This window comes from Neovison vison, chromosome 1 (genome assembly GCF_020171115.1).
Source record: "Neovison vison isolate M4711 chromosome 1, ASM_NN_V1, whole genome shotgun sequence".
Classification (NCBI taxonomy): domain Eukaryota; kingdom Metazoa; phylum Chordata; class Mammalia; order Carnivora; family Mustelidae; genus Neogale; species Neogale vison.
The window spans coordinates 251,724,845-251,743,350 of NC_058091.1; the positions used below are offsets into that span (position 1 = coordinate 251,724,845).

At 41.0% G+C, this 18,506-nt stretch overlaps 1 protein-coding gene across 4 annotated transcripts in view; it reads right to left on the reverse strand.

Annotated features, from left to right (window-relative positions):
- Positions 1-18,506, reverse strand: part of ZNF346 (zinc finger protein 346) — a 34,502-nt gene that overhangs the window by 12,082 nt on the left and 3,914 nt on the right. For 3 of the 4 annotated variants that reach the window (XM_044228820.1, XM_044228848.1, XM_044228839.1), the window contains 4 exons: positions 8,383-8,486; positions 7,715-7,807; positions 5,829-5,973; positions 1,554-1,787 (listed from right to left, as the gene is read on the reverse strand). In XM_044228820.1, the coding sequence (XP_044084755.1) occupies positions 1,554-1,787; positions 5,829-5,973; positions 7,715-7,807; positions 8,383-8,486 (576 nt within the window). The remainder of the gene's footprint in view (positions 1-1,553; positions 1,788-5,828; positions 5,974-7,714; positions 7,808-8,382; positions 8,487-18,506) is intronic. The other variant, XM_044228830.1, reaches the window with a different exon arrangement.

An 18,506-nucleotide genomic window follows, 5' to 3' on the forward strand; every position in this document is an offset into this window, starting at 1 on the left:
CCAGAGATAAATAGGAAATGACCAGGGCAGCGCCAAATAAAGGAGGGCCAGGAGCTGGAGCAAAAAGGGTCAGCTGCAAGAGAACCCTGGATCATGCCGGCTAGATATTGTGTTGTTTCTATCAGGCTTGGGCCAAAATAGGAGGGAGTCATACAAGAAGGGCTCTGAGGCTTGTTTCTGAAGTTTCCAGATTCCTCAGTGTATGGGGCTGATCCTGTTAAAGGGGAAGGCACTGCTTGTATGTGGGAACACTAGGTAAATATCCAATTTTTAAGAAGTTTGTAATGCAGGATCCTTCAGTGGCATTGGGAGAACAGTCCATAGCACCCTGCTGAAGCCACTCTTTCATGCCCATCTCATCTTGTCAGTACTGCTCAGTGACACCCTGTGTTGAATGGCTGCTTTGTGTTTGGGGTTGTTAGAGAGGCACGATCTCTCCCCTTGCTCATATATGTGAAACATCTACAGCATTTGGGTGTTCTCCTTTCCAGGACTGTGGCAAGAACACAGATGACTCTGAGCAGCAGGCTCCCTGAGGCCAAGTTTTTTGTACTTGGATGCCACTGCGGCCTCAAGTGTTGACTGTCTGGTGCTGTACCTCCGTGGCCTGGATGGAAAACCTGAGGACCCATATGAATGCTCACGTAGGCTCCATGAGACAGGGACTGTGTCAGTCTTGGTCACTACTATACCTCAATAAAGGAACACAGTAGGTGCTCGATAAATATTTACTGACAGAACAAAAGAGAAAAAATAATAACCCTCTCCTTCCCCACTCTTATTATAAGCCAGAAGCATATTGTGATGGGCTCTTAACTCTTCACAAATGCTTCTCCTCTGATGCTGACTGGCATCTTGAAGTCAGGGAAAAACTAATGTTCTCTGAGAGTGGTGTCCTTTACCACACTGTCCCAGGGATACAGGCAGGCCTGAGCTGCTGAGAGATGAGGGGCCCTGAAGATACTCTAAAGTCTGACAGAGGCTACTGAGGTCTTCACACAGGAAAGTGGATGACAGGGAGCATAAATCAGAGGTTGCAAACTGGTGGCCCTGGCCCAAATTTGGCTTGCAGACAGGTTTAACTCACACAAGATTTAACATTTTTACAATTTGGTAGCACATTTAAAACTGAGGGGGAATTCTTTCTTTCTTTTTTAAGATTTTATTTTTAGATAATCTCTATACCCAACATGGGGCTTGCACTCACAATCCCAAGACCAAGAGTCGTATGGTCTACTGACTGAGCCAGCCCAGCACCCCTAAAAATGAGAGGAATTCTTAAAGAAATCTGACTTTCTAGATTCTTTTGAAAAACTGAAGATATGGTAGTACCTAGCTGGAGCTGCGTTGGAGAGGCACATACGCTTCAGCTGATCAAATCCCCTCTTGGCTCTTTCACTTATTTCGATTTCCTGTCTGGTTTTTTTAGGTATTTGAGTTTGCAACGCCTGCTTTAGGAGATGTAAGGAAGAAAAGGGCAGAGTCTTGGTAGTCTGGGGAATTCCACTGGTCAGGCCCTGATCCAGCTCTGGGTGTGAGCAGGGCCCTCTTACCTGATGAATCAGTGACAGCAGGGTCTGCCAGCCGCCCATAGTGTGCCATGAGTTTGAGCTTGGTTTCCTGTTTCCTGTGTTTCTTGCCCACATAATGTTGTTGAGCCATGACAGGGTCGTTGAAAGTCGCATGGCAGAGGCTGCAGAACTTGTCTGGATCTATCATCTCTCTATTCTGGTGCAAGGCTAAGGTGGAGGCCACAAGGAAAGGGTTTGTAAGGCATTTCGACAGAGCTGCGGTGAGAGAGTTCAAACAGAAACAATGAAAAGACCCAGAAGGTGCCAAGCTTTCTAGTATGCTGAATGGAAAGAAAGGCTGGGTCACTAATCACACTTGCAGATGTGGCACTGCCTGTGTGAATCAAACAGGGAATGCCTTCTTTAACTGGGAAAACTGGGAAGATTTGGGGGAGCCAAAGACCAGCTACTTTGTCGGCAGCTTTCACTACTTTAGGTATATGAATACTGATTTTCTCATATTCTGAGGAGGCTTCTGCTATCAAATTGCCCAATTACAACAGCTTAGAAATGTACATGTTTATATTTTTTTTATCCCTCAGAATTCCTGAGAACTTCACAGCAAGTGGGACAAGAAACTTGGGCGTTTTATTCCCATCCTCAAAGTGCCCTTGTTACAGAGCTTGGAGCCAATGCACAGATGCAACAACTGAGGGCCTGAGGACCTGGAGAGTCATTTAGAAAAGGCGACTGTACTAGGGAGGCCTTTTGGATTACACTGCCTTCTAAGCGGAGCAGGGGAGGGAGGGGATGACACTAACATTTAGTTACGTGCTTTGTATGTATTATTCCTATTCCTCCTGTGGTCCTCAGAACTACCCCATGAGATAGATATCATTTTGCCACATTATAGAGAAAAACCAAGGCTCAGATGGGTAAAGTGACTTGTCCAAGATCACCCTCCTAGTGAGTGAACTTGTCTGTGTGACCCTAAAGACTATGCTATCTTTGCTATGCCAGGCTGCCAGAATGTAGTAGGGTAAGCTAAGGGCTACAGTTCATGCTTTCACCTTCAGAAAACATCCTTGGCTTTGGTCAATGAATTCAATTAATCAGAATCTGTTACAGGCATATGTATAAGCCTCCTATGGGTCAAAAAACGTTCTGATACTGATCGCGGGTCAGACTACTGCTTTATGAGGTGGATGCCAAGACTCACTAATGAGTCCATGTAGCTAGAATGATGTCAACCTAGTAACTACTGCTTTAAAAATGTGGCCTAGAACCCCCACCAATGGTGGAAGAGAAGCAGGGCTTAGCAGCACTCAGATAGATGGCTCAGATGGTCCTGGACCACTTTAATGGGGGAAGTTCTGAGGATTTTTAGAAAGCCAGAGGAAACTTGCTGGCTTTTCTCACAATGGTTTTCCAGCATAGGAATCTCAATTTCCCTGACCACTGACTTTCCCTGTCCATTGTTTCAGCGAGTCACTTGAAAAGTAATGCACATGTTGTAGAACATTTAATATATGAGAAAATATTCAATATTTGGTGTTATGTTAAAAAAAAAGCAGGTTATACAGCAATCTATTATGTCCTCAATTTTGTAAAATATACAAATGAAAAAACATACTGGTGATACATGGAAAAAAGCCCAAAGGCATAGAGTAAAAGGTTGCTTTTCAGCGTTTTCCAACTTTTCTATAATGAATGTAGATTCTTCACATCAGAAAGGAGAGACAACAATGGCCGTTAAAACATAAAAAGGTCATTCTTTAAAAGATACCGAAGAGGAGCATCAGAGGTAAATGGTTAAGTAAAGTTGGAGGAACAACTTCATGGACATTCAAAAATAACAACTATGGGAGTCTTAGGAAACACATGGAAATATGGAAAGAGTATTCTACAGGGATGTTTCGTGTACTGTTACTTATAAAGATCAAAAAAGGGGAAGAGGAAAATGTTTAACATTAGAGTAATGGTTAAATGTGGTATGAAGGACTATTACGTGATCATTAAAATGTTTATGAAAAAGTTTTTAATAACATGGGAAAATATGAATGTTATATTAAACAGAAAATGTATAAAATTACACACATAATATGATCTTATCATTGTTAAAAGATATATGCCCAATCTTTATGTGTGTACTGGTATTTTGAAATGTCACCATTATATTAATAGTGTTTCTCTTGGTGGCAGGATTTGGGGGATATTTTACTTCCTTCTTTGTACTTTTTGCATTGTTTGAGCGAGAATTACTCATAGTGAGTATGCATAGTATTTTTATAAACACAGTAAGGTTATTTAAAGTATTCTATGTTTATATGCACATATATATATGAATTTAATCTGGATATACATAAAACAACCATACACACAGATAAACACACATACACATAATAAAAGATTATAGGAGAAACAGTACTCCAAAATGTTAACAGTGGTTATCTCTGAATGGCAAAATTATAAGTACGTTTTCTTTTCATATATCTGTATTTTCCATATTTTCTACAACATGCTTCTATTACTTTTACATTAGAAAAATGTTTAATTTCAGAAACAGAGTTCTACACTTACATAATAACATTGAATGTGCTTAAACTACAAAATTCAGTGAAAAGTAAAAGAAGGATACAAATGGTAGATGCACTTTGATTACAACTATATAAAAACTTATCTGTATGTGACAAAGGCTGAAAATGAATATGGAAAATAAACCTTTTATATGGAATCTTTGGGACCTGGCATATTCCAGGGAATTTTCCCATTTATGGAAAAGATCAATCCATATAAAGATAAATGACCTTATCAATTTCTGTTCTTAAGGCAGTTTCCCTTGGCCTAACGTTTTGATCTCTTTGGTACCATTCATGGAACCAACACCAAATTTCTTTTTTCTTTCTTTCTTTCTTTCTTTTTTTAGTTTATGTACTTTTTTTTTAAAGCAATCTCTACACATAATGTGGGGCTTGAACTCTTGACCCCAAGATCAAGAGTCACATGCTGCACTGACTGAGCCAGCCAGGCACCCCCAACACCAGTTTTAAACAAAAGCAATTAGTACGAGTATAACTTGATGAACAAACCATAAGCGAGGCCAATGACAGGCTCCAGGTGGTGGATGCCTGACCAAATACTACATTTTATAAGGGGATTCTACTCGCTTGCTATCTTGATAATGGTGATAATACTAACAGCAGCAGGTGTCATTTACTGAACATCTATTATGTCCTAGGTTTTTTACATACATTTCATCCTCACAACCCATAAAGTAGATAGTATTATTAACATTTTATAGGTAAGGAAACTCAGGTACAAAAAAGTTAAGTCATATAGATGGTAAATAGCAGCACCAGGATTTAATCCTGCATGTCTATGACCTCAAAGTCCATATTCTGTTGTTTCATAGCATGAACTAGAGTTGGGTATGTTAAGAGGGTATAATTAGGAGTGATTTTTCACTTTATATTTAAAGTCTTCCAAAACATTGTTGTCTTGTTTTCATAATACAGTATTATAAAAAAGATTAATAACTATTTTAAATAGTATAGTTAGTCTACTTCTTGGTCCAAAATAAATAAAGAAGCAAAAATACCAAGAAAATAATGAAATAAAAATCAAAGAACTTTCATTCTCGACTAACTGCAGTTAGCACAAGTTAAAAATTCCAGAAAGCCAGGAGTTAATGAGATGAGAGTGAGGGTTGAGTACCAGTGGTGACAAGATAAAGGGGACTATTTTAGAAGTCACTGCACTGGGAATGAATTCGTGGCAGAGGCAAACACGGCTTGCTGGGCAATAGTGGCAGCACTAGAGTATCCTGCTTTGAAAAGCAAGTCCCTGTCTTGAGGAGAACAGGCAGCTTAGAGGATTAAAGTGAGCAGGGCATAACCTGAGCCCACGAAAAAGACAAGGATTTAGCTTTCAACTTGCAACACATGGTAATGAGGGCAGGTGGATGCTGGGAGGGAAAAATCTAAGTGGGAGAGGTAGGAGATAGAATGCTCTCATGGTATGCATGGCCTGGAGGACTTTGGCACTCCCAATTATAATTATTTGTCAGGACAAGAGCTCAGGGCTAAGATGCTTCTACAGAGAAAAACTGATGTAACCAAAGAAAGGGAGGTTAGGTGAGCACAACTCTGAGTCTGCATTTCACTGAAGCTGGGTCTACTTTGGTATTTTTAAGGGCTCTCAAAAGTAGTTCAACCTCTCCAAGTCTGTGGCCCCACTGAGCATTTCTGGGAGCACCTGGCATTGGTGCCATGAGGACGGGAGGGGTCCCGATATAGCACTACTCAGGAAAACCAGTACCTTCCACCTTAGTGGATTGCTGCTTCAGCTTTAAGTTCTTTGCGTGGGTCTTCCCCAGGTAGTGCGACTGGGCCACGACAGGGGAGGAAAAGGTCATGTTACAGATGGGGCAGCACTGGTTCTTGTCTTTGCTTCTGCTGCTCTTCTGGTTGGGAGAAAGAACACAGGTCTGATCACGCCACTGCCCAGCCAGAAAATCTTTAGTGGTTCCCCATCGCCCATAGAAGAATGGGCATTCAAGGCTCCCTTCACACACTAACCCCAACCTACCTTTCTGGATCTTTCTCCAGATACTTCATTTCAGGCTCTACTCACCATTCCCCACTTTATTTTCTGTTGCTTCCTTGCTTTGTTGGGCCATTCCTGCTACCTAGAATGATCTTCCTCTTTTCCTGCCTGGCATGTATCAGCTTAGCCTTCAAGGCCCATATATCTATATATCTATATATATCACTTCTGGGAGACTGTTACTCAAGAAAATCATTCAGTACACGATTATTGAGCTGCTTTGTGTGGGTATTCAGAAAAAATTAATCTTGTTCCATCTCTGCATGCCCAGAGTTCCTTAAAAAGGCCTTATGATACCACTTGTCACCCAAACCAACAGTGTCACAGCTTAGGAGACTTTGGGAATGGACCATTGGATTCATCTTTGTTTCCTATCCTTAGCACCCTGCTGGAGGCTGGCACATAGCAGATATTCAGGTTTGATTTGTTGAATGTGATTAGGCCAGAAAACAATGTATTTCAAGCCTACTTTAAGAGCTCCCAGTCCCTCTCTGAGGTCTGATCTGTGAATAAAGTATTCATTCTGAGCACATTTTACAATTTTGGCACTATTGACATTTTGGACTAGGTAATTCTTTGTTGTGGAAGAAGGGGAATGTCAGTCACTTCATTTGAACCACTGGACCTTTCAACCCTGAGGGTTGAAGTAATCGAGATACAAAGAGGTGAAGTGACTAGTCCAGAGTCATAGAGTAGGTCTTATCTTTCTGAATTCTAAATTATAAGCAGAAGGGCAACTAGGGGATGGGTCCAATGAGTCTGGAGAAGGGATGAGTAAGGCTCTTCCAAATCTGTGACCACTATAATAGGAGGAAATCTATAAATTTTTATTCACTGAGCATCCACTAGGAATTGGAATTTTACCTCCTAATACCCTTAAAAGGTAAGAATTATCATCTCCATTTTATGGGTAAAGTATAGAGAGATGAAGGGACTTGCCCAAAGTCACCAAACCAGTAAGGTGCAGAGCTGGTATTGGGCCCTTGTCAGTGTGCTTCTTATCCCATGATATTTGAACAACCTCCCATGGAACAAAAATAGTGGTACCCCTGAAAGACTAGGACTGTTTCAGTGTAATTCTCATTGTATTTCTAAGCCAAAACCAAATGCATTTACATCTCAGTCAGAGCAGGCATTTGGAAAGGTGTTTCTTCCACTTGTTTATTCAAGTGCTGAACTCAGCTCTTTCCCTCCCATTTCAAGAAAGCAAGCAGCTTGGTTTCCTTCCCCTTTTTCTCCTTGAGTAGTGAATGGGTAGCTTCTCGTCCTGCTCCAGTAAACCAATGGGTGGTAATGCATAACAATGGCTTCATTTATTGAGCCCTACTATGTGCCAGGCTCTGTGTTTGGTGCTTTTTATAAACCTTTCCACATTTTAGTTTGGAAAAATCCTAAAAGATAGTTGATATTAGCATTCTCAGTTTCAGGGAGGAAGAAATCAAGGCTCAGAGAAGTAATAAGACTTGATCAAGTCACAAAACATGGCCAGGATTTGAAGCCAATTCAGTCTGACTCAAAGCCCACCTTCTTTCCACCACACCATCCTGCCTGTTGGTTTCATCAGGAAGTGAGCAGTCTCAACATGGCAGCTGGATTACCTGATCTGAGTCTAGCTTCTTCGTTTCCCCTTTTAATGTCTCCATTCCATGGATTGCTAGGTATCTCTTCACTTTGTTGGCATGTTTTTTGCTCTGCAAGAACCCAGGAAAAAGATCAAAAATAGCCAAAAGCCATTTCATATCTACGGCAGTCAAAAATACTAGATTTTCATCTGATTCATCCTCACAAAAACTTTTGAGGAGGAGAAGGTGGGGAAACACCTAGTTTATTGAGCTCCTACTCTGTTCAAGGCACTTTACATGCTATTAAATCTAACCTTCACAGCAATCAATGAGAAAATTACCATCATCTCTATCTTACAGATAAGGAAACTAAGGCTGAAGATGGTGAGGTTTCTTGCCCAAGATGAGCAGCAGAGTTGTGATTCTAACTCAGCTCTATTTAAAGCCAAAGTGCGTATTTTCTACTATACCACACTGAGAGGGAAGATGAAGTATGATGATCCTGATTTGGATGGGAGAGATGAGACACAGAAAAATTAAGTCAACCTTCAAGTCACAGTCAGCATGCATGGAGGCAATGTCTGGGTGGCTAAGAAGGAATTACATACACTCCATTTTGAAAGCCAGGGAGAAGTGCGGAAAGCAAAGTATTTCTTTTTTTTATTTTTTGAAAATAAAGCATTTCTAAAGGTGCAATGGCATACCTGGTAGTGTGCCAGCTTCTGGGACTCAGAAATGAGCAAGGCGCAGCAAACCTTACACTGGGTATTGGTAAAGAGACACTGGTTCTTCTGGATCATGTGTTCCACTACAGAGAGGAAAATAAAAAATCTTTGAGTTAAAAACCTACCTCAATAGGAGAAGAATAAATGAAACAAGATGGGATGGGGAGGGAGACAAACCATAAGTGACTCTTAATCTCACAAAACAAACTGAGGGTTGCTGGGGGGAGGGGGGTTGGGAGAAGGGGGGTGGGGTTATGGGCATTGGGGAGGGTATGTGCTTTGGTGAGTGCTGTGAAGTGTGTAAACCTGGCGATTCACAGTCCTGTACCCCTGGGGATAAAAATATATGTTTATAAAAAAAACAAAAAAACCCCAAAAACCTACCTCAAGAGACAAACCATAAGAAACTCTTAATCTCACAAAACAAACTGAGGGTTGCTGGAGAGTAGGGGTGGTGGGGATAGGGTAGCTGGGTTATGGACACTGGGGAGGGAATGTACTATGGTGAGTACTGGGAAATGTGTAAGCTTGATGATTCAAAGACCTGCATCCCTGGGACAAATAATACATTATATGTTAATTAAACAAAAAAACCAAAACCACACCTCAACAGCACTATCTTTGAACCCTGTCTCAAACGTAGGCACTGAGTAGTGGAATGCCATACCATTATATCTTGGCATACCTTAGTCACTCCTTCCCTATGCTTTCATGACTCATGCTATGTTCTCATATCACCTATACAATTACTTTATAATTTTGTATAAGCCATTTTCTTTATTAAGTAAATATTTTAAAGTTATAATTGATATACAACATTATATTAGTTTCAGGTATATAATGTAATGATTTGATATTTGTATATACTGCAAAATTGCAAAATGGTCAACATAGTAAATCTAGCTAATATCTGTCACCATATAAAGTTATGAATATTTTTCTGAATTGAAACTTCCAGATTTACTCTCTTAGCAACTTTCAAATATACAATACAGCATTATTAACTATAATCATCATCCTATAAATTCTTTTAAAAAGAAATCTTTAGATCATAAATTTAAATAGATACCAATAAAAATGAAGTAATTCTAGATGGACACTGGTACCAGAGGCTTGGAGCTCTCCTTACAAAGAATAAGAGAGCAGCAACTGTGAAGAAAGGTGTTAAGACATGACAGCACTTGGGGCGCCTGGGTGGCTCAGTGGGTTAAAGCCTCTGCCTTTGGCTCAGGTCATGATCCCAGGGCCCTGGGATTGAGCCCCTCATTGGGCTCTCTGCTCAGCAGGGAGTCTGCTTCCCCTCCTTCTCTCTCTGCCTGCCTCTCTGCCTACTTGTGATCTCTGTCAAATAAATAAATAAAAATTTAAAAAAAAAAAAAGAAAGAAAAAGACATGACAACACCCAACTGAGACCTCATCCCAGATAGAATGAGAAAGACTGAAAGACTTGAAAAGAGAATCATTTTATCACCTTTTTTCAATTGTAATAACAAATTCTGTATCTATTTTATTATTTGTGAACATTTTCTGTGGAATTAAAAATAAAGTAACTTTATTACAAATAAAGCAACACTTATTCCACTAAAAGATCAATAGCATTTTCTGATTTTATTTATTTTTAAAGATTTTATTTTGGGGGCACCTGGGTGGCTCAGCTGGTTAAGCGGCTACCTTTGGCTCAGGTCATGATTCCAGGGTCCTGGGATCAAGCCCCACATTGGGGTCCCTGCTCAGCCGAGAGCCTGCTTCTCTCTCCCTCCCTCTGCCTGCCACTCTGCTTACTTATACTCTCTATCTCTCTGTCGAATAAATAAATAAAACCTTTAAAATAAGAAGATTTTATTTTTACGTAATCTCTATACCCTCTGTGGGGCTCAAACTCACAACCTTGAGATAAAGAGTTGCATGCTTTACTTACTGAACTAGCCAGGGGCCCCACATTTTCTGATTTTAAACATTTACACTGGTATAACTGTACACATTGTTTGGTTATAATATTGTACTGGGGTTTAGTTATTAAAAGACTAGAACATTCTTTTTGTATGGAAAGAACATGATTTTGTAAGGAAACATTAAAAATTGGTTTCTTTGGAATAAATCAGAAAATTTGAAAAGCAATTTTGGAGGATAAGTATCAGTTAAAAGATGTTGCTGTATTATCTTCCACCTTTATGAGACAAGGTAAACTAATTTTGTTATTATACATTTAACACAAAGTATCATCGAATACCAGTTAAATGTGTATGGTACAAATCGTCCTTAGGAATTTGGGCTCCCTAAGCATACCCACTTGGGTTCAAATCCTGCTGCTGTTTCTGTGACTGTGTGATTTTATAGAAATTATTTAATCTCGGGGTGCCTGGGTGGCTCAGTTGGTTGAGCATCTGCCTTTGGCTCAGGTCATGGTCCTGGCGTCCTGGGATGGAGCCCCAAGTCAGGCTTCCTGCTCAGCAGGGAGCCTACTTTTTCTTCTTGCTCTGCCTCTCCCTCAGCTCTTGCTCTCTCAGGTGCTCTCTCTCTCAAACAAATTAATAAAATCTTAAAGAAAAAAAAAAGGAAAGAAATTAATCTCCATCCTGTGATTTTCCTTTGTTTACAATGGGAGTACAGAACCCTCCCCTATCTGGCAGTTCTACTTTCTGTGATTTCAGTTACCCATGGTCAACCATAGTCTGGAGGCAGATGATCTCTCCTCTCACATATCTTCAGAACGTCAATAGTTGCCTAATGCTATGTCACAATGCCTGTATCATTCACTTCACTCTATCTCATCATGTAGTCATTTTATAATTTCACACTACCACAAGGGCAAGTACAATACAGTAAGACATTCTGAGAGAAACAGAGATACCACCTTCACATAACTTTTACTACAGTATATTATTATAATTGTTCTGTTTTATTACTAGTTACCATTGCCAATCTCTTACTGTGCATTATTTTAAAATAAAACTTTATCATAGATATGTATGTATAGGAAAAAATATAGTATACATAGGGTTCAATACCATCTGTGGTGTTAGGCATTCAGTAGAGATCTTAGAATATAATCCCCATGCATAAGGAGGACTACTATACTGGTAGCATGGATCTCGTGGTATGTATTATCCTTGTGGTTTTCCATGCAAAGCACTTAGTGCAGTGTCTGGTTTAGTATGCGTTCTTTGTCAATGGTGAATGTTATATGTCAAATTCTTTTTTGGGTCCTGTGCTTCTGAAAAAAGTAATTACTTTCTAGATTGTACCTGTGAATATATATGCATTTTTAAAAGATTTTAAGTAATCTCTATGCCTTAGAGATATGCCCCACATATCTCTGGGGCTTGAACTTACAACCCCAAGATCAAGAGTTGTATGCTCCATGGACTAAGTCAGCCAGGTGCCCTAAGATATTTCTTATTCTAGAACTTATACAAGTGTTGAAATTTTTCTTGATCTGACTTTGAAACATTCCAATTCACCTAACATATTACACAAGTTCTATACTGTAGTAAACCAAGACATTAACTATTCTTAATTGTTGGGCTTGGGGAACTAAGCCTTACCTTTGGGGAGGAAGTAAAATTTCATGTAAGGCATGAGTTCTATCATGACACCAATAACCTGAGGCAGGGGCAGAGTCCAGAAAATTGTGAGCAGACAGAAAGCTCACATTTTTTTTTTTTTAAAGATTTTATTTATTTATTTGACAGAGAGAAATCACAAGTAGATGGAGAGGCAGGCAGAGAGAGACAGAGGGAAGCAGGCTCCCTGCTGAGCAGAGAGCCCGATGCGGGACTCGATCCCAGGACCCTGAGACCATGACCTGAGCTGAAGGCAGCGGCTTAACCCACTGAGCCACCCAGGCGCCCGAAAGCTCACATTTTTTATCTTCTATACTGGACCAAAATGTGGTCAAGATGCCCTGGAGGGAGGTTCCTGGTAGAAAACTTTTTTTTTTTTTTTTTTTAAGATTGATTTATTTATTTGAAAGGGAGGTACAGAGGGAGAGAATCTTCAACCAGACTTCCTGCTGAGCAGGGATCCTGATGTGGGGCTTGATCTCATTACTCATGAGATCATCACCAAAGCTGATACCAAGAGTCTGATGTTTAACCAACTGAGCCACCCAATTTTCTTGGTAGGAAAATTTTAAGATGACTTTCCTTACTCTATAAGGTCTAGAGCTTATCTGTGCCAGCACTTTTGGGCAGAAAGGCTGCTATCTGGCTGTATTTCTGCCCCCTAGAGTCTCCGTTTATTCCCTCATTTTTTTCCTATCATGCTTGGTAAGTTTTTATGAAAGACCTTGCTGGTCTCAGCTGGGTTCAGAGTAACCAATAAAAGTGGGTCTGTGAACAAAACTGGGCCAAAGTTTTTATTTAGCCAACTGAGCCACTCAGGTACGCTCAGAGCTTTTATTTTAAAGGGAGGATGAGTGGCTCCTCAGAATGCAAAGCCCATAAGGGGGAGATGGTACCCAGAGTCAGAGTATAGTCATCCTCTCCTGATCTGGAGATGCTGGATTTTTTTTTTTTTTTAAGATTTTATTTACCTATTTGACAGACAGAGATCACAAGCAGGCAGAGAGAGGGGATGGAAGCAGGCTCCCTGCTGAGCAGAAAGCCCAACGTGGGGCTTGATCCAAGGATCCCAGGTCAGATCATGACCTGAGCCGAAGGAAGAGGTTTAACCTACTGAGCCACCCAGGTGCCCCTTTTCTCTCTCTTTTTTTTTTAATTAAAGAAGATGAGGTTCTTTTTCAAAGATATTCAGAATCTGACTCTCAAAGGCTAAACAGAGAAGGGACCATGTATGACTTTGTATCCCAGTATCTGGTACAATACCTGACCCATAGGAGGACCTTGGTGAGTATCTGCTGAATGAATGAAATGTATCTCTCTGGCCTTAGAGAGTATATCCACACAGTCCACAAATATATATTTGGAATGGTTTCTGTGTGCCAGCACTGGGGCCATATCAACAAGTAAGACAGAATACAAAGTAAATAAAAAGCAAAATAGTGACAGAGAAGAAGAAACACTACAAAAACTAAGTGGCTCTCTCTGTATGTCAAATAAATCAACAAATAATCTTAAAAAAGGCCGGGGGGGGGCAGGCACCTGGGTGGCTCAGTCGGTTAAGCATCTGCCTTCAGCTAAGGTCATGATTCCAGGGTCCTGGGATCAAGTTCTGCATCAGGTTCCCTGCTCAGCGGAGAGCCTGCTTCTCCCTCTCCTTCTGCCTGCTGCTCTGTCTACTTGTGCGCGCTCTCTCTCTCTCTCTCTGTCAAATAAATAAATAAAAAATCTTTACACAACAACAATGAAGTTAGTGGTAAAGAATGATGGGGGCGGTATAGTCAGTGAAGATCATCTTACAAGGCATCAGCTATAAGGAGGTTTGGGGGTATTGGTGTTCCTGCCTGAGACAGTGCCAGGTCTCTATGAGGCAGGGATGAGTTTGGCATATTCAAGGAATGGAGAGGACGTCAGTGTGGCTAGAGTATGGTGGATGAGACAAAAGTGGTAGGAAATAAAAGCTGGAGAGGCAGTGTAAGATCATGTTGAATGAATGTAAGGCCTCAAAAGCCATGATTTCCTTTTTTTTTTAAAAGATTTTATTCACTTATTTGACAGAGAGAGAGAGAGAGAGAGCACACAAGCAGGGGTAAGTAGCAGAGAGGGAGGGAGAAGGAGGCTCTCCACTGAGCAGGGAGCCCCATGTGGGGCTTGATCCTAGGACCCTGAGATCATTACCTGAGCCAAAGGCAGATGCTTAACTAACTGAGCTACCCAGTTGCCCCCAAAAGCCATGGATTTTGTTTTTAGTGCCATGAGAGGCAACAAGATCTGGTTTATGTTTCAAAAAGATTGCTCTGATCATCATGTCAGCAGACTGTATGGAGAAACCAATGGAAGCTGGCAATGGAGACAGAGAAAAGTGTATGGATTTGGAATTACATTCTGGAAGTAGATCTGATATGCAATTTCTTAGATTGGATGTGGGGGAGTAAAGGAAAGAGTCAAGGGTAACTCCTAGGTTTTGAGCTTGAGCAACTGAACAGATGAGATGAAAACTGGAGGATGACAGCCTTGGAGGAGAGCTTAAGACTTTTCTTTGGCTATGTTAAACATGAGTGGTCTATCAGATATATGGGTAGAGGTATCAAGTAGTCAGTTGGAGATTCAAGTCTGGAGCTCAAGGGAGAGGTCACAACTGGAGATTATAAGTTGAGAATCATAAGTATATCAATTGTACTTTATAAAGGCTATGGACTGGAAGAGAATGCCTAGTGTAGATAGAAAAGGAAAGAGGTCCTGTGACTGAGTCTTGGTACCTCCAAGCCCTGTGACAGAATTGTCGAGCCAAGTCCTTCCTAAATTCCTAACTCACAAGAACCATAAGAGGTTTACAAGATTGGTGGAAGCTATGGTCCACATTGGGAAAAAGAACTTACTTAAATTATCAGAATTTTGAGAAGGTGGCCTGAATGTGCATCTCTACTGCCCTGATATGCATATACAACTTTATTCATTTTTTTTTTATTTTTTAATTTTTATTTATTTATTTATTTATTTTAATTTAACAGAGAGAAATCACAAGTAGACGGAGAGGCAGGCAGAGAGAGAGAGAGGGAAGCAGGCTCTCCGCTGAGCAGAGAGCCCGATGCGGGACTCGATCCCAGGACCCCGAGATCATGACCTGAGCCGAAGGCAGCGGCTTAACCCACTGAGCCACCCAGGCGCCCCTCATTTATTTATTTTTAAAAAAGATTTATTTGCCAGAGAGAGAGAGAAAGAGAGAGAAAGCGAGCACAAGCAGGTGGAATGGCCGGCAGAGGGAGAAGCAGGCACCCTGCTGAGAAAGGAGTTGGATGCAGGACTCAATCCCAGGACCCTGGAATTATGACCTGAGCCAAAGGCAGATGTTTAACTGACTGAGCCACCCAGACATCCCTCACATACAACTTTAATCCAACTACCAATTACCTCCCCAAATGGGACAGGTTTGATTTAAGAAATTAGATGCTTAGAAAACGATTGGAAAGTCTGAAGGTACTTGGCTGGGCCTTCATAAATGTCTCTAGGAATAATATTTGTCTGTCCAACAAAAGAGCTATAGTTTGAGGTCTCCATTGCAAACTTGCTGAAAGTAAGAAGTTTCCATTATCAATCAACCTTCATCTCAGCCTATGAAGCTTGATAATGGATTCTGGAACACTGATAGAGGATGATCTCATAGTTCCATGACCCTTTCTTGATAGTAACAATAGTGAAAAGCCATAGGAATATGATCTTCACTGCACTTTTATCTTCCAAATCTATGATAAAACATCTTTGGCAGGATTGGATTTGTATCCATATTGTAGCCAACAAGAGGATGTATATGGCAGAGACTGAGCAATCTAGGACAGGGCTTATTTTCACAGGGTCAGTGAAGTATGGACAAAGCTAGGGTAGAGAAGCAAGATAATTCTTCATAAACTTAAGGAATGTAGGAGAAGTAGTATTTGGGAGATAAATGATCGTGATACCTCAATTTAAGTTACTGTCTTTAGGAGACTTAATGTGCCTTAAGTTGCCTTAGGATACTTAGGTCCTGAATAGCTGGTCACTGCACGACTAAACAACCTCCTATATTCCAATTAATGGTGAACACTGCTAGTCTATAATGACTTGCTATTCCTTGGCCCCAAATGTGGCCTTAGAATCTTCAACTCAGCTCCACAGAAATTCACCAATTGTCTGAAGATGGTCCTCAGAGATGTAACCAATTTAATAGCCTGCTTATTAGGGCTTATTGGGAAGTAGTGGATTTCTAGGTACAGCTATAGTTAGAAAGCAGCATACAACAAAAGATCCTAGTAAAAGCAAGCTGGATATAACCTACCAGTGGGTCAGATTTGTTAAGCAGTGTAAGTCTAATGGGCAGGGTGGTCTACAAGAATGCACTGGACAGTTAGCCCCATTAAGATTACTTAGCCTCAGGGACGCCTGGGTGGCTCAGTTGGTTGGGCGGCTGCCTTCGGCTCAGGTCATGATCCCAGCGTCCTGGGATCGAGTCCCACATCGGGCTCCTTGCTCCGCAGGGAGCCTGCTTCTCCCTCTGACTCTGCCTTCCACTCTGTCTGCCTGTGCTCGCTCTCTCTCCCTCTCTCTCTGACAAATAAATAAATAAAATCTTTAAAAAAAAAAAAAAAGATTACTTAGCCTCAGTACTTCTATTTTGTGAAACCATATTATTGATGGTCTGAAAAGACTCAAATTTTAGCACAGAAAAAAAGTATGAAGAAAGCAAATGTAATGGTATTGATGATGTGGTGTTAAAAATTTTTCTACTTAGGGGGCACCTGGGTGGGCTCAGTTGGTTGGATGGCTACCTTCAGCTTGGGTCATGATCCCAGGGTCCTGGGATGGAGCCCCATATCAGGCTCCTTGCTCAGCGGGGAGCCTGCTTCTCTCTCTCCCTCTCCCTGCTACTCTGCCTGCTTGTGCTCTCTCTCTCTGTGTCAAATAAATAAATTAAATTAAAAAAATTTTTTTTATACTTAGAACACATATAAAACAAGAGTTCAAGGGTGTCATGGTGGCTCAGTAGGTTAAGCGTCCAACTCTTGATTTTGGCTCTGGTTGGGATCTCAGGGTCATGGTATTGAGCCCCTCATTGGACCCCACACTGGGCATGGAGCCTGCTTGAGATTCTCTCTTTCCCTCTCCCCCTCTGCTTCCTGTTCTCGCTCTGTCAAAACAAAAAATAAAACAAACAAAATAAAAAAGCAGAGTTGATCTGAAAGTACAATAAATGAAATGAAAAATTCACGAGAAAATCAACATCAGTTTCAAAGTAGCAGAAGAAAGAATCAGTGAACTTGCAGATAGATCAATAGAAATATTCAATCTGAAGAGGCAAAAAAAAAAAAAAAAGGATGAATAATGAATAGAGCCTTAGAGACTTGTGGGATACAAAGCACACCAAACAAATATATATGGGGAAATTTCAGGAGAGAAAGGAGAAGAAAAAAAAATATTTGAAGAAACAATGTTTGAGGGACGCCTGGGTTGCTCAGTGGGTTAAGCCTCTGCCTTCGGCTCAGGTCATGATCCCAGCATCATGAGATTGAGCCCCATATCAGGCACCCTGCTTGGTGGGAAGCCTGCTTCTCCCCCTCTCACTCCCCCTGCTTGTATTCCCTCTCTCGCTGTGTCTCTCTCTGTCAAATAAATAAATAAAACTTAAAAAAAAAAAAAGAAAAAGAAACAATGTTTGAAAACTCCCCCATATTTGATTGAAGAAAAACAATCCATAGGGCCAAAAGTCTCAAGTCTCTCGGGGTACCTGGGTGGCTCAGTCAGCTAAACTTCTGCCTTCCACTCAGGTCATGATCCCTGTCCTGGGATCAAGCCCCACATCAGGCTCCCTGCTTAGTGGGAAGCCTGCTTCTCCCTCTCCCTCTCCCTCTCCCTCTGCCTATCACTCCCCTGACTTGTGCACTCTGTCCAATAAAGAAAATCTTAAGAAAAAAAAAAAAAGTCTCAATCTCTCAAAACATGATAGATACCAAGAAATCTACACCCAGATACATCATAGTCAAACTATTGAAAGATAAAGACAGGGGTGCCTGGGTGGCTCAGTCGGTTAAGTGTCTGACTCTTGGTTTGGCTCAGGTCATGATCTCAGGTCAGCTAGGACTCTACTTAAGGATTCTCTCCCCCTGTCCCTTCACCTGCTTGTAGTCTCTCTCACTCTCTCTAAATTAATACATAAATATTTTTTTTAAAAGAAAGATAAAGGGGTGCCTGGGTGGCTCAGTGGGTTAAAGCCTCTACCTTCAGCTCAGGTCATGATCCCAGGGTCCTGGGATTGAGCCCCACATCGGGCTCTCTGCTCAGCAGGGAGCCTGCTTCCTCCTCTCTCTCTGCCTGACTCTTTGCCTGCTTGTGATCTCTGTCTGTCAAATTAATAAACAAAATCTTTAAAAAAAAAAAAAAGATAAAGACAGGAACTCCTTAAAGTAGCAAAAGAAAAATGACTCATCATACATAGTGGAATAATTTGATTGACTTCCTATCTGTAACAATGAAAGCCACAGGGCAGTGGAATAACAGTAGTGAGAAGATCAG